Genomic DNA, 16,043 nt, shown 5'->3' with positions numbered 1-16,043 from the left:
GGGGGGGGGGAGGGGGGAGGGAGAGGGCTTCTCTCATCGTATTACAAATCACAAGGGGATGAGGGGTAGGGGATGGGGTACACGGCCATGTCCGGTTCCTAGTAGCAGTGGAGGCCGGTGGTCAAGAGGAGAAGAGATCCATGGAGGAAAAGAAGAAACAAAGAGGGAATGAGGGGAGGAGAATGACGGGAGGGAGGAAGAGGATAAGGAAGGAGAAAAATAGAAAAGGGGGAGGGACAGGCGTGGACCCAACAAAGAAAAAGTGCAGATGCAGCGCATGCCAGCGAGGACCTGCGTGGCGACGCAGCGTGCGACCGGCGCAAACTCGGCTGGCGCACCGTTGCCAAAATTTTACCTTTTAGCAATTCATTAATAAAATGGTCACATTTTTTTGAGTTGGAAAATGGAAACATTTTTAGATGAACATATAGTCCACCTGTGCAATCTGCATATCACTAATGAACCTTAGGAGTTTTTTGAAGACTAGTGAATTTGGAATAGTTCTTTTTACAGTCATCGTGGGCTTCAGTGGTCCTTTTCTGAAAGTGGGCCGGGCTTCGTTTACTCTCCTTTTATAGCCTGTTGGGATCGCAACCTCACTCAGCCAGATCCATTCATTTCGAGTCCACCACGCGCGGCCCCAATCAGTGAGCGTCTGACAGACATGACCAGCCGCCGCCGCCGCCCGCTCCTCCGCTGCCGCTCGTCGGCGGCGATGCCCTTGGACGACGACGACCTACTCTCCGAGATCCTCCTCCGCCTCCCGCCGCTCCCGTCCTCCCTCCCCCGCGCCTCCGCCGTCTGCAAGCGATGGCGCTGCCTCGCCTCGGATCCAGCCTTCTCCCGCCGCTTCCGCATCCACCACCGCCGCAACCCTCCACTCCTCGGCTGCTTCCACGGAGGTATTCCCGAGCTCTGCTTCCAACCTACTATGGCCGCCCCCAATCGCGTTCCGTCCGGGCGCCTCTCCTTGCAGTTTAAGTCCCACGTCCGAGTACTCGGGTGCCGCCATGGCCTCGTGTTAATCTTGGACCAGACGCCGCAGCTCCTGGTGTGGGACCCCGTCACCGGCCACCAGCACCTCCTAGCCTATCCCCCCGAGTTCGATCTAGCCAACTCCTGGATTAGTGGGGCGGTGCTCCGCTCTGCCGCCGGCGAGGTTCACTTCCAGGTCGTTTTGGTAGTGTCAGAGTATGAAAAAAAGTTGCTCGCCTGTGTTTACTCGTCAGAGACTGGGGCGTGGGGCACTCTAATCTCAACACCAATTCCATCCGGGAACTCCCTTCACACCAGGGTTTGTTGGGAGCACGCTGTGCTAGTTGGGGATTCCCTTTACTGGATACTCGCTGGTACTACTTTGTTCAATCTCCTTGAGTTTGACTTGAAGACGGAGAGCCTAACCGTGATACCGCTGCCGGCGGATAAGTCTTATGATGCAGTACTCAATAGTCCTGAAGGGCGCTTCACTGTTATGCGCGCAGAGGGTGGTGGGCTGGGTTTGCTCTCTGTGTCAGGCTTCACCGCCCAATTATGGAAGAGGAAGACCGATTTCGATGGTGTTGCATCATGGGGCATGGGAAGAACTGTTGAACTGGACGAGCTCCTCTCCATGGATTCAAAGGATTACTTAGACATAGAAGGGTATGCTGAGGACAATAATTTGGTGTTCCTGTGGACCGGAAGGAGCCTCTTCACGGTCAAGCTTGAGCCATTGCAGTGCAACAAACTTTTCGACACCAACAATAGGGCTTGCTATTATCCATTTGAAGCTGTCTATGCTACAGGTAATAACATGCCTTTACGCTGCCGGTATAAAAAATCAAGTTACTTTTTGATAATTGGTCTATGGAATGCCTTTCGCATCCTTTCATGTTAGGCTAGCAATTTTAATTAGTGTCGTATCAGTTATTCTTTTGCTGCTTGATGATCTATTCAATACATACCAATTTTATTCTATAGTGTTCTCTCCCAATGGTTGTATGGTAACAAAACCAAGTTACTTTTTGATAATTTGGTTGATGGAATGCCTTTCATATCCTGTCATGTGAAGCTAACAATTTTAAGTAGTATCATATCAGTTATTCTTTTGCTGCTTGATATGATCTCTTCAGCACATACCAATTTTGTTCTGTAGTGTTATGCCTCGATGGTTGTGTGTTGGTGTTTATGTGATTTTTGTAATCTACAAAAATATTAGTTTTGATATCCGGTTTAGCTCATGCCACCAGTTCTGTTTCTGTGGCCAAGTTGAAAAATTCTCTTTATAATAATTGAACTAAATTTCATAGTTGTCTGCCTGTTGGCATATGCAAGAACTGTATAATGGTAGTACTACTGCATATAGATGCAGTGCAGTTTTTCTCAATCAATGAGGCGATGTGATGGCATCATTCTGATGTATTGTCAATAAATATGATGCCAAGTTGTTTCTAATATTCTCATTTTTCATTAACAATACCATTGGACAGTGTGGTTCAAGTCGGAGCTAGGAAACTTTCTCATCAGTTTAGTGTGGCGGTGAATTTCTTTTTTAGAAGATGAGATACATAACAGTTGGAGACCATTACCTGAAAAACTAGCTTGTGAAGTTATTTCTTGAAGATGAGATATATAACAGTTGGAGACAACTACATGAAAAACTTGTGAAGTTATTTCTAGAAAATGAGATATATAACTAGTTTGAATCTCATCTAGAAAGAACTTCACAAACTTTTAGGATAGTCATGGTGGTGCTTTATGTAATAGTTATGAACTGGAAAAAGATGCAGGTAATAGTGTGCCTTTGCACTGCCGGTATAACAAAACCAAGTTATTTTTCTGTAAATGGTTGTGTGAATGCCTTTCACATCCTTTCATGTTAAGCCAATAACTTTAAGTAGTGTTGTATCAATTATTCTTTTGCTGCTTGTTGACTTCAATGTAGAGCAATGGTGCTCTGTAGTGTTTTCTTCCAATGTTTGTTTGGTATTTATGTACTCCCTACGTAAAGAAATATAAGAGCGTTTAGATCACTATGTTAGTTATCTAAACACTCTTATATTTCTTTACAGAGGGAATAATTGTTATGATCTGGAAAATAAATTTCTCGTGGTGTCTAGTTTAGTTTAGTTTATGTCACAAGCTCTGCTTCTGTATCCAAGGTAGGCAAATTCTTTGGATAATAATTGGACTAAATTTCATTGTTGCCTGTCTATTGACATATGCAAGAACGGTATAACTATAGTGCTGCATAACTGCACAGTTCTTTCTCAAGATAGAAATATAACAGCTGGAACCTAAAAGTTAAACAATGAAATTTAGCTGTAGGCTGTAGCCATGCGTTGTGTACAGTTTAATTTCTTCAACTGGGTCACGGTAGGAGAGTTTATACTGAACACCAACTTGCTGAACACATGGGCAAAGTTATAAGACTGGATTTATCATTAAAAGTGCCTTCATCACGAATTACTACTTTTATTTTCAGTAACATGATATGATTGAAGGAGTGCTCAGAGCTTTGTTTTTTATGCCATGCAGTGTAAAAAAGATGGCATCTATTTTGTACCCAAGGGAAGTTTTAATTAATAAAACCCCTTGCTTGAGGATTCTACATGATGAATTTGATTAAATTCAATTAGTTGGTGACTAGCGAGCTCGTACATTTCTGAAAGATATGCCTATGACCTAACCTGATGCTTCTGCTTTCGTACTCCACATGAACCCATCATATGTCCATGATAATGAAGAATATTTCAAATTTTCAATCGAATTCATAAGCTAAATAGTTTAGCATTTGCCTCTGAAGTAGGGATTTGAACAATTGATCTTTTAGCCTCTAGTGAGAGAAGATGGCGAAGATACTAGAGAATGTGCTAACATTAGAAGTTGAAAGTGTGCCACTACATCACAAATTACCTATTGATAATCTCTGTTTCCATTGTGGGTTTTTTCCAACAACACCGAGGTGATTCAACTTTGGTGTTTTTGCTACAATCTCCTTATGGCGGAGTTAATGTTTACTGTTTGAATCATTATAAGTTGTGAGGTTGCATAACTTCAAAGTCTTTCCATGGATGAATAGTACAAATGGTTTGACTGATGACACTGATTGCTCCACAGGTACCTAGATTTGTATTCTGGTTGCCGAGATGCAGGAAGTGGCTTCTTCGATGTAGGTTCTTCCCTTTTGTATGCTTCACGCGAAGATCAACCCTCTATGTTGTGTGCGTGCGTGCGTGCGTGTGTGTGCGCGCATGCCTGCCTCTTCTCTCTGTTTCCATTTGATTATGTTCCGTGTTGTATTAGGTCAGGAGATTTGATTTTAGCTAATGAATGTTGGAATACACTTGTCTTCCTGGTGCTATTTGTTACTGCATAGCAAGCGTTTCGACCAGCAATGGCAGCAGTGCTTTATCATGCATGCATGTTTCAAATGTTCTGTACTGATATATTGGCTGAACACCAGAGAGGAAAGATAGGGCATTTCAACACAAGTATTGCGAGTTTACTCCATGGAGACCACCGGCTAGGTCCTCCTCTTCCTTTCACAGTAGTTTGTCCTTCAATTTGCTCTTCAAATTATTTCTGATTATACAGTTACTGACATTATTCATGCTGATCAATTTATGTATGGGTTGGTCAATTGTATAGTATAAAAAAGAAGTGAGTCGTCAACATAATCAGTTCCCTCCTTGGCTGCATTCTAACACGTCAGGAGATTGCTTTGTCCGTCCAACTCAAGCTGGCAGCTTCTCATTCTTACCTGATTTCCATTGGCCACGCTGGGGAGATGTTGCTGACTCAAGCCATGAGCAAGGTATCTTGTTTGGCAGCGCTTCAGGCCATTCTTTCATGCTTGACCTGGTGTTAACTTGTTTGGACCACGCTTCAGCCAAAGAGTTAATAGTAAATATTGAAGTTGCTTCTTTGACCCAGGTCAATCCAGCATTAGTTACTGACCAGTAAAATGATGCGGTAGAAGATTTAAGATCGGTACAGTCATGTGATATTGTGATGTGAGGAGTTCAGTAAAGTACCTTGTTCTTCCCGGTTTAGTGGAGGCATCGCTACTTTGGCTGAATTGATTAAAATTTGTCTCTAATACATTTGTAACTCTGCCATCCATGGTTAATTTCAAGGAAGTTTCACCTTAGCCAGTTAAATTGTTTAAAATCACCTTTTATCTTTTCTTTTCTATGTAGTAAACAGTGGAGCGATGTGTTACAATGCTTGGTATATATTTGTGTATTGGGCTCAAGCAGTCGCAATTTTATACATTCTTGTTTTTATTTATTGGTTGTGACGAAATGGTAATCTCTGATGTGCTGTTTATTGTGTGCAATTAATTAAATAATATTCTCCTATAGGCAATCATGCATCGATCTTGCCCTCTTTTTTTGCTGTTCATAATTACTCAGCTAACTTCTCACATTTTTTAGGTAACTTGCTGCAGGAACCTACTATGTCTGCTGTGATCGGTATCAGATTCTGCGTAGTGCAATCGCAGCACCTGTTGCACTAGAGCTATTTGAGGTTAGTCATCTGCATGTCTCAGGAGTAAGAGAAAATGCTTAAAATTGGTGCCTCGAGAACAGTGTCAAGTAGGTAGTACTTGGCGCTCACTATAGATTGACAATTTGCCAGAGAAAAAAGAAAAAGGAAATCAGACAGGAAGAATCAGATCCTTCTTTACCGAAAGAAAGGAAACTGAAGTGTAAAGCCAGCACCACCCATTCATATGCTGCAGCAACAAACAAAGAATCTGCTTTTGCTCCTCTTCACTACTTTTCTTTGCACCGTTCATAATTGTGCAGCTAGTTTGTCATGCTTTTTAGGTAAATTGCTGCTGGAACCTACTATATCTGCTGTGATCGGTATTAGATTCTGGGTAGTGCAATCGCAGCACCTGTCGCTTTAGAGCTGTGTGAGGTTAGTTATCCGCATGTCTCAAGTGTAAGAGAAAATGCTTAAAATCGGTGCCTTAAAAACAGTTTCAAGTAAGCAGTACTTGTCACGCATTATAGATCACCGAAAAAGGATTTCACCCCGCTTTATAAATAAAGCAAACCACCACAGACACAAGGTATCGCAAATGTCCACCCCCCACACACAGTCACACCACAAATAGTACAAGAGGGTTCTGCTGAGGGCACAGTTCAACAAGCCCTGAAAACGAAAACAAAGGCGGGAACCCGCAACAGCAGCTAAGAAGCTAATCCGGCTCTGGTGGTGGAGGAGGAAGCGGCGGCGCCAAGCGGAGAGCCATCGAGCGGAGGTCGGCGATAATAATGTTGATGGCGTCCCGGTCCTGGAGGCGGCTAAGCGTCCGCCAGAGCTGCAAGTACCCACACATTTTGTAAACAGCGTCAGTGGCACATCGAAGAGGAACTCGCTGGATGACAAGCTTATCATGCATGCATTATAGATTGACAACATATCAGAGGAAGAAGGAAAAGGAAACCAAACAGGAAGAAGGAAAAGGAAACCAAACAGGAAGAATCAAACCCTGCTTTATCTTTACCAAAAGGACATGCTTTCTTATGCCGCAGCAACAAGCAAAGAAGCTGCCTTCGCCCCTCTTCACTACCTTTTCTTGTGAGGATGGAACTGGGATAGCGGGAACCAGAGGCCTAAGCAAAGAATCTTGTCCAGTTCTCTTCTTCTTCTTCAATGAAATGAGCTTCGGGTTAGTCGCAGCTTCTCCCAGCTCTTTATATCCCATCCTCGAGATCCTCCATTTGTCAGACACACGGGTTCCAAGGATGCGAACCAAACACGCTCTTGTCCCATTCGAGAGCACAGGCCCCGTGCGTCCTCCTCATCTCTCCAGAACTGCTGGTGGCGTCATCTTTCTGTGCCTCCTGTACTGGTGAGCTCTCCTTGTAAGCTGCGTTCCTCGTGCCTGCTATGCTGTTTCATTCAGCGAATTCAGTAGGCGCACCTGTAGGTACCCTGCTATCATGTTAGCCATCCAAATGTTTTGAATATTTATTTTTCGGATCACCACAACAAGCTGCGGATACAAAAAAAACTGTTGTCCAGGGTCATAAATAAGGGTACAATTGGTTTCTCGCTCTGCCATGTCTAAATCCAGGCTCTGCCCCTCTCTGATGGTGACTAATTAATTTATTCGCAAATGGTATTTCAGCCTGAGGATGGACACCGCCATCGGCGCAACGAAGTGGGTGCTGGGCAAGGCGCTGGCCCCCGTCACGGATGGCTTGCTGCAGTCCTGGGCAGCTAGTGTTGAGCTTGATCGCAACATCGACGCCCTCAAGATGGAGCTGTTGTATGCGCATGGGATGCTTGAGAATGTGCACGGCAGGGACATCCATGGCATTGCGCTGAAGGAGCTCCTGCTCAAGCTGCAGCAGCTGGCATACGGGGCTGATGATGTACTGGATGAGCTGGAGTACTTCCGCATCCAGGACGCCCTTAAAGGAACCTACCATGCCACTGACATGAATGCTGTGGGTTTCATCCAGGGCCTCCGCGTCAATGTTGAACACACGGCGAGGCATGTTGCCAACAAACTTAAGTGCCTCCCGTGCTTGGGTGCTGCTAGCCATGATGGTGACCAAGAAAGTGATGCTGGTGTTCACCAAGAAAATTATGGCAAGCAAGCATGCCTCTCTGGTGTACGCTTGTGTGGCAGGCAGAGGATCGGCTCCTCGCCACCGATGCCCGCCAACAAGGGTGTCAAGAATGTTGATGGCAAATGCATGCCCAAGGTCATCTCAACTGCTCGCAATGCTGCCCACACTTTCGGTAAACACTTTCCATGCTACTCTCCCATATCTGTCCATGATGATGATCCTCAACCTATCATTTCAAAGTGTGCAAGCCAGAGAGACTGTGATATAGAAACACCAGAATTGATGTTTGATAGGGTGCAAATGTCTAAAACAATGATGGACATGGTAGAGCAGCTGAAGGAAGTATGTGCTAAGGTCTCCATAATTCTTAATCTAGATTTGTTGGGCTCCAGCCGTATGCATACCAAAGATATTGCTAAAAACAGATCCAAGACCACATCCGAGATTATAGAACCTGAGTTATACGGGAGGGATGACCAAAAAAAGAAAATTGTAGATTGCATTATTAGTCGCGAGTACTGTCCCAATAAACTTAACGTGCTTCCAATTTTTGGACCTGGGGGTATTGGAAAAACAACTTTTACGCAACACATATGCCAAGAAGTAAATAGATATTTCCAGGCTTCAATTTGGATATGTGTCTCTTTCGATTTCAGTGCAGATTGGTTGGCGCAAGAGATGGTCAAAAAAATCGATAGTGTTGTTGGTGAAAAGGCTAACGCTAGTGCCGACGAACTTATCCAGCAAAGATTAAAAGCTAAGAGATTCTTACTTGTCTTGGATGATGTGTGGACATATCAGGAGGATGAGTGGAAAAAACTAATAGCACCTTTAAAGAAGGTAGAGTCTGAGGGTAATTTGATTATAGTCACAACCCGAATACCAAAGGTAGCAGAAATGGTTAAGACAACCAATGGTGAACTAAAACTGGAAAGACTAGATGATGCAGACACCATGCGTTTTTTCGAAACATGTATATTTGGTAACAAGCAACAACCATGGGAAGAACATCCTGAATTATCTGAGATTGGTCACAAAGTAGTGGACCATTTGAAAGGTTCCCCTCTTGCAACTAAAACTGTAGGTAGGTTACTAAGAAACCAACTTACTTTGGACCATTGGAAAAGAGTTCTAGAAAGCAAAGAGTGGGAACTACAAACGAGTGAGAGTGACATCATGCCAGCCCTCAAACTTAGCTATGATTTTCTCCCTTTCCATCTAAAACAATTGTTTGTATATTGTGCTTTGTTTCCAGAAGATTACGAATTTGATAGCAAGGAGTTAGTTCAACTGTGGATAGGACTAGGTATTTTGCACCCATATGATCAAAATAAAAGGACTGAAGATGTTGGACTAGACCATTTGAATGAGTTGGTCAATTACGGGTTTTTGAAGAAAGACAAAAAAAAAGATGGTCGTCATTATTATGTTATTCATGATCTATTGCATGAATTGGCCACCAAGGTTTCATCGTATGAATGCGTTAGTATATCTAGTTCTAATATCAGGTCCATACACATCTCCTCGTATATACGTCATTTATCCATAATTGTAGATGCTAAAGATGTTAATGATAGAATCAGTTTTGACGACTATAAAAAGGATTTGAGTGCATTAGGTAAACGACTGAAAGTTGAAAACCTACGTACTCTGATGTTGTTTGGGAAATACCATGGAAGCTTCGCCAAGACCTTTTGTGATCTGTTTAGAAAAGCTAAAGCCCTTCGCACTATTTTTCTATCTGGAGCATCATACTCTATGAAGGACATTCTGCATAACTTTTCAAAAACTATCCATCTTCGTTACCTAAGGATTGAGCCATCACATAACACAGGCAACATCGACTTTCCTAGTATGCTATTCAGATTTTATCATCTAGAGATAATAAATCTTCAAAGATGCAATGTCCCTGTTTCGATAAGACGTATTACCAACCTTGTAAAGCTGCGTAATATGCCTCTAGTTCTGTCTGACATACCTGAGGTGGGAAAACTTAAATTGCTTTCAGAATTAAGAAGATTTGAAGTTGGAAAACAAACTAATGGTTTCGAACTAAGTCAGCTAGCGCAATTAACAGAGCTTGGAGGGTCACTTAGCATTTATAATCTTGAAAAGGCGCAAGAAAAAGGGGCCCGGGGAAAGGAAATAAGGCCAATACACAGAAACCACTTGCGTGAACTAACATTAGAGTGGGATGTGCAACGATCTAACACGGATCCTACAAGAGAAGGAAATGTTCTTGAAAATCTTGTACCGCATAGTGACCTTCGAGATCTTTGCATTAGAGGGCACGGAGGCACTAGTTGCCCAACATGGCTAGGTGAGAACCTCTTGGTCAAAAATTTGGAATCGCTTCACTTGGCTGATGTATCTTGGAAAACTTTTCCACCATTAGGAGAGTTCTGGTTGGTTGATGAGCTCCGTGACGAGTGCAAGTGTTGCATCTCAAACCCAAACTTCCAAAAAAAATGTCTTGAAAAAAAAGGTTTTCCAAATTTGAAAAAGCTAGTGTTTGTTAAGATGCCAAAATTGACAAAGTGGGCTGGAAATCAAACTTGCGGGTTCTTCTTCCACCTGGAAGTGCTCATTATTGAAGACTGCCCTGAACTTAAGGAGTTGCCCTTTTCATGTTCTACTTGCTCTCAACCAGCGCAAGAAGGAGCGAACCTGAGGACCTTGTTCCCTAGACTACGTGAGTTCACGGTTGTAGGATGCCCAAACCTGAGGACAATGCCTCCTATCCCTTGGACCCGTACTCCATGCTCTATTAAGATAGAACAATCAGGGTCAAATTTTCAGCTACGCACTAACTCAGAAGGAATGTACATACCAGGATTATGCTTGTCCATTGTGGCAGCGGATGGTGCAGATAGCTTGCTTTGGAATAAGTTGTCTTTCTGTTATTTGAGTGGCCTAAAAGAGTTTTCTCTATTCAATTGCCCTCCTTTGCCCTTGCACATGATCCAAATGCTAACATCTCTGCAGCACCTCACTATAAGTGGTTGTTCGAGTATTGTTCTGTCGCCAATCAGAGGCGAGAGCCATGTCACATATGAGGTTCCAGTTGAAGAACTCTGCATTTCTGACAGCGGGGCTAGCGGGAAAGAACTGACTCAACTGCTCTCTCATTTACCCAAGCTCACCAGCCTGAGTATAGCTGATTGCGAAAAGATAACAGAACTTGGTGTGTCTAATCAGCAGAGTGGATCACAGCAGCAATACACAAACGAAGAGGAGGAAATAGTGGCGACGGCAGAAGGAGGACTGCTGCTCTTGCCTACCCAACTACAGGAGTTAAAAGTCTACAATTGCCGTGAGCTGAGAATAGTCCCCAATTCTGGTTCAGGGGGCGGCAACAACGAAGCAGCAGGAGGTCTCCAGCGTCTACGCTCCCTCCGCCAAGTGATCGCAGATGGTTGCCCCAAATTGCTTTCCTCCTATTCGGGCTCCTCGTCTTGTTTCCCTTTCCCGACCTCCCTTGAAACACTCGAACTAGTCAACGTTGAACAAGTCAATTTGGACCTCACAAACCTATCCGACCTGAAAGTACTCCATCTTGGCCACATGGAGGACCTCACAAAACTAAGCGTCAGCCGTTCCTCAAAACTACATACCTTGAGCATACGAGTTTTGGCAGAGTCCATCTGCAGCCTGCTCTCTACCTCCCTCACCACATTGTCCTTCTATCTTAGCAAAGAGGTGGAGCCCATCACAGGAGAGGCCCTAGTGCTTCTCACCTCCCTCCGAGAGCTCGGATTTTATTCCTGCCACAAATTGCAGTTCCTCCCTGCAGGTCTACATACACTTGACAGCATCAAGCAATTATCTATTCGTTCATGCCCATCCCTCTGGTCGCTGCCCAAGGACGGCCTCCCTAGTTCTTTGCAGAAATTAGATATCTCCGGATGTTCCATGAAATCATTGCCCAAGGACAGCCTCCCGAGTTCTCTGCAGCAATTAGAGATCTCCCGTTGTTCTAAGCTCGAATTGCTTCCCACTTTTTCGGACGGCCTCCCAACTTCTCTGTGGAAATTAAAGATTGAGGATTGTCCTGCCATCAAATCGGTGCCCAAGGACGCCCTCCCGAGTTCTCTGCAGGAATTAGGCATCACGAGTTGTCCTGAAATCAAATCGCTTCCCGAGGACGGGCTCCCCAAATCCTTGCGAGTACTAGATGTGGTCAGTTACGGCAACAGCGAGCAGCTTAAAAGGCAGTGCCGCAGGTTAATAGGGACGATTCCAATAATCTTCGCCTGACGAATCCTTCCAAGGTAAAAAACACGTCCTTATCCTCTTCACATTCTTATAGTTCCTACTCAACAGTTCCCTTTGCTTTTGCTATTAACCTCGTTAGCTTCGAAATCATTCAGTTTTTTTTGTTTGGTTCTTAAAAATTACTGACGTCTCATCTGAACTGAATAACCCACTTATTTTAATCTTCTGTGCAGGGCTCTCTTTTTTCTCCTTGATTGGTTCATCATCAGCCCTCGTAGAAGTCTCTCTGTATACAATGTGTAGTTCGTTCTCAGGCTCTCATCAGTTTTTGCTAGTGCAAGCACCAAGATTCAGTCTGTATCATCCATCATGTCCGTAATCATCCCACAACCCCAATAACACTTCCATGCCCTGCTTCGAAATTTATTTTACAATACCCCTTTATTCATATTTTTTTTGTTTGGTTCTTAGGAATTACTGTCGTTTCATCTGAACTGAATAACTCACTTGTTTTAATCTTCTGTGCAGGGCTCTCTTTTTGTTTTTTACATCATCAGCCTCGTAGAAGTCTCTCTGTATGCAAAGTGTAGTTCGTTCTCAGGCTCTCATCAGTTTTTGCCACTGCAAGCACCATGTGCGTAATCATCCCATAACTCCCGTAACAATTTCATGCCCTGCTTCGAAATTTATATTCTACAGTAGCCATTTCCCCTTCATGTGAACAACGAAGTTAACCGTTCACATCTTGTCCCTAACTAACGTTGCATCTTTCTCTCACCATCTACTCTTGCAGGATTTTATCTTCTTTTCGGTGCAGCAAGTTTCTTTCTTATGACCAATCCAAGGTAAACAAAACACTCCTTTCTTCTGTACTACTCACTCCTAGTACCTACACATGAATTCCCTTTGCCTTCTCTAACCTCATAAACATCAAAGCCATTTACCTTTTGTTTGGTTTACGTCAATTGTTGTTGTTTCATCTGAATATACCACATCTTTTTAATACTCTGTGCAGGGTCTGCTTTTCGCCTTTTCTGTTTGTAAATCTTCTACCCTGGTTGAATTCTCTCCGTATCCAAGCACACTCCTCTGACACTCAGTTGCCACTGCGAGCACGAATTGTATCTTGTATCCTGTGTATGATCTGGTTAGTGCATGCCTCATCAACCCATAATCCAATAGTTCGATTTACTGTCTTGCAATTTAATCTGCAGTATGTTAATCCACCCTTTCCTAGCCACTTCCCCTTCATGTAAGCACATACTAATACTTCCATGTTTGTTTCTGTCCCCAATTGACCTTGCTTCCTCCTGATCCATACAAGGGAAAATATTTTTTCGGTTTTGTTTGCCCAATTACTAAGAAACGAGTTTTCTGAATAACCCACTGGTTTTAATACTGCAGTGCTCTACCTTGGAGTTGCACATTTCTGAGCCCTTCGAGGACTCACAGTTCTCACATGGGGGTTTTGTGGCTTGCTCTCCCTGTACATAAAATCTGGTCAGTATGTACACTTGACATCCAGACCATCTTTTTGGTCAGTATGTACATACTGCATAATCTGAACAATGCTCTGTTTCCATTTATTGTGCATGACTCTATCCTGGAATTATCCATTTTTGTATACTTGTCGGATTTCTACAAGCATTATAGATCTGGTAAGTGCATATATGTAAAATGAAACTTTAAGACTGCTCTTGCATATAGTAAAGATACTTTGATGATTAGAAAATAAAAATAATCATTTCTTAGTTGTGCCAAGTGAACTTTTTAAGATTAAATGTCGCACCAATCTGAAAAAGTTGCTGTATGTATTAATCTTGTCTCTACTAAAGCAATTGAAACATTGTATATTTCTCGGAACCAAACTATGGGAAAGCCTGCGAATTCTCTTAATCCAAGGAAGTGTATCCTAGGACTTTATAAGATCGAAACACGTTGAGCTCTGTTTTTCTATCTTCATACTAAGGTCTGGCTTTCTTTTGAACCAGATTTAGGAGCTCTGCAAATCTCACTACAAGGAAATGGATCATAATTCACAACAACAACATGAAGTGAAGTCTCACAAATTCATCATGTGACATTTTGAAGTTGTGTTGAATCTCGTAAAAAAATTCTCAAGTTTTCTCAATATAGGAATGGTTATGGGAACCACCAGCTGCTGGTAAGTACCTACTTCTGCACACAGAAAAAATAGGTTCATTGCTGTCTATGGAATACTTGTGCAATTTTGATCAGCCAACACTAAATTTGGATGTCACTTGTCCAGATGATTTATAAGCTGCAAAGCTGTTTACGTGCAAACTAACTTCACTTACTAACAGGTGATGCATTGTAAGTGCCTTACTCTGGTTGATCTGTTCCATAATCAATTTAAATGTACAATCAGAAGCTAATGTTATGACATTACCCTGGTGTATTTAGATCAATCTCGGTAAAAGGTGCGGTCCTGCTGGATCAGGCAGACCTGGTTCTCCTGATAAGCAAGTTGTCATGGCATGATTAAGTTCAGTCCAGCTGAAGAAATGCTATCGTGGAGATCTCAATCTGTATCTTCCATTCCGTCCATAATCTGGTCAGTACATGCATAATCATACTGTACTTCAATAGTTTTACGCATCGTTCAGAAATTTCAATCTACAGTATGTTCATTGACACCTTGATGTTTCCATGCTTGTATCTATCCCAAATTAACCTTGCTTTTTTCTGATCTCACGCACGGAAAACTGTGTTTGAGGTTTATTTTGCCTCATTGCTGCTTAAACTGAACAGTTCTCTGTTTCCATTCACTGTGCAGGACTCTCTGTCTTGAGAGTAGTACATTTTTCTACCCTAGTAGGATTCAGTCCACCCATGCATGATGCATAGTTCTCACATGTCGGTCTTGTGTTATCCTCTTCAGGTACATAAATCTGGTAAATACATTTGATCTTTATGTTTAAACTCTTAGTCTGTTCCCAACCATCTGATCTTTCAGTAAGAAATCCAATTAGCCTCATGACATATCAGATATTCAGATATAGGCACTGAAACGAATTTAATATTCAGCTTTTTTTCTTTGGAAATTACTTTCCCTAAAGCATTAATTGAAGATTTCTTCTCCACAACACTTATCTTCTCACAACTTGATAAATCAGTTAATGGCATTTCAGTGTGTGTGTTTTTTTTGTTCCTGGAAGAAATTTGTGGTGTTCTCACAATTCTATCTTCTATGCAGGTGTTCTTATCTTCGCTCTGCTATGCTTCAAAATAGTTCATTTAAAGCTTCGTGGTCACTCATGAAGACATGGTGGTGTACTTGCTAGTTCAGAACTAAATGTGCTATCATAGATGGTTTTCAAGTTTACTAAGCTTCCACAACCTTTTCATAGAGTTAACATTTTCAGGTTTGCATTTCATCATGACAAGATGTTCTCCAAGCCAATCATCCTTTTATCTCATGTTGCTAGCCTCATCGGTACTTGGCATTGCATTTCCTACATTGGGATATAGCATACTCCGCCAGTACATCCCAACCCCTTGTGGAGTTTCTCACTAAGAAAAGAGTGAGATATGTGATTTAAGGAACCAAGGTTGATAGAACAGTTGAATCAACCATGAGAGAAAAAAATAAAAAAAATAAAAGGCCAAAAGGCAAAAATAGCAAAAAAAATGAAAAAGAGAGAGAGAAACTCCCGTTAAGCCACTTCAGTTTTCCAATGAGTCCACTATATCTGCCTATCATAGCATCTCCTCATTTGCTATTCCAAGTAGTGGATTCCTTTGCCATGCACATTTATATTTTGCTTTGTACATCTTTAAAGGAGGCATATTAGTCATCATGTTTAGTACTTGTTGAACTTCACCAACCATTTTATGTCTCACTTTTATTTTTCATATATAAGAGCTTTTGTCGGCACCTCTCAATCTTTTGTAGGGAAAAAAAAGAAAGAAAATAAAAAAGAAAGAAAAAGGAAAAGGAAAAGGAAAAAAGAATGAAAAAAGAGATAAAACAAAAGAAGTAAAGTAGAATAAGAGAGGTGCCATGTTTTCTCTCCACCAAACTCTTAGTCTTCATTTATGGCGAGATGAGTCTTATTACTTAGGCTTATCATATATCACTTTTCTTACCACCCATTATTCATCATGTAGAGTTTGGCACTCATAGCTAATTTTGTCCATCTTAGTGGGATGGCTTATTGCATATGCTTACTAGGACTTCATATCACTTCATATCCATTGTGCATACCTTGGCAAATCCCTACTTCCCATGCA

The 16,043-nt window shown here is 42.3% G+C and overlaps 1 protein-coding gene across 13 annotated transcripts; it reads left to right on the top strand.

The window, feature by feature from the left end:
- The first annotated feature begins 608 nt into the window (after positions 1–608).
- On the top strand, positions 609–15,808 carry LOC123135746 (disease resistance protein RGA2). Of its 13 annotated transcripts, none has more exons than XM_044554948.1 (16): positions 609–902; positions 1,427–1,784; positions 4,099–4,508; positions 4,630–4,795; positions 5,432–5,511; positions 7,127–11,845; positions 12,023–12,160; positions 12,318–12,423; positions 12,583–12,634; positions 12,805–12,936; positions 13,194–13,289; positions 13,781–13,953; positions 14,059–14,123; positions 14,214–14,364; positions 14,587–14,691; positions 15,007–15,808. In XM_044554948.1, exon 6 carries the CDS (start codon positions 7,134–7,136, stop codon positions 11,829–11,831), a length of 4,698 nt encoding a protein of 1,565 aa, XP_044410883.1. In that variant the 5' UTR covers positions 609–902; positions 1,427–1,784; positions 4,099–4,508; positions 4,630–4,795; positions 5,432–5,511; positions 7,127–7,133; the 3' UTR covers positions 11,832–11,845; positions 12,023–12,160; positions 12,318–12,423; positions 12,583–12,634; positions 12,805–12,936; positions 13,194–13,289; positions 13,781–13,953; positions 14,059–14,123; positions 14,214–14,364; positions 14,587–14,691; positions 15,007–15,808. The 13 variants fall into 13 exon arrangements, with proteins under 13 accessions (XP_044410883.1, XP_044410881.1, XP_044410882.1 ...); XM_044554946.1 differs by having other exon boundaries at positions 609–1,349; XM_044554947.1 differs by having other exon boundaries at positions 609–1,784; positions 4,099–4,150; positions 4,445–4,508.
- Positions 15,809–16,043: the final 235 nt, after the last annotated feature.

The sequence above is a fragment of the Triticum aestivum genome, chromosome 6B, assembly GCF_018294505.1.
Source record: "Triticum aestivum cultivar Chinese Spring chromosome 6B, IWGSC CS RefSeq v2.1, whole genome shotgun sequence".
NCBI classification, from domain to species: domain Eukaryota; kingdom Viridiplantae; phylum Streptophyta; class Magnoliopsida; order Poales; family Poaceae; genus Triticum; species Triticum aestivum.
This window is presented reverse-complemented; position numbering and strand designations above follow the sequence as displayed.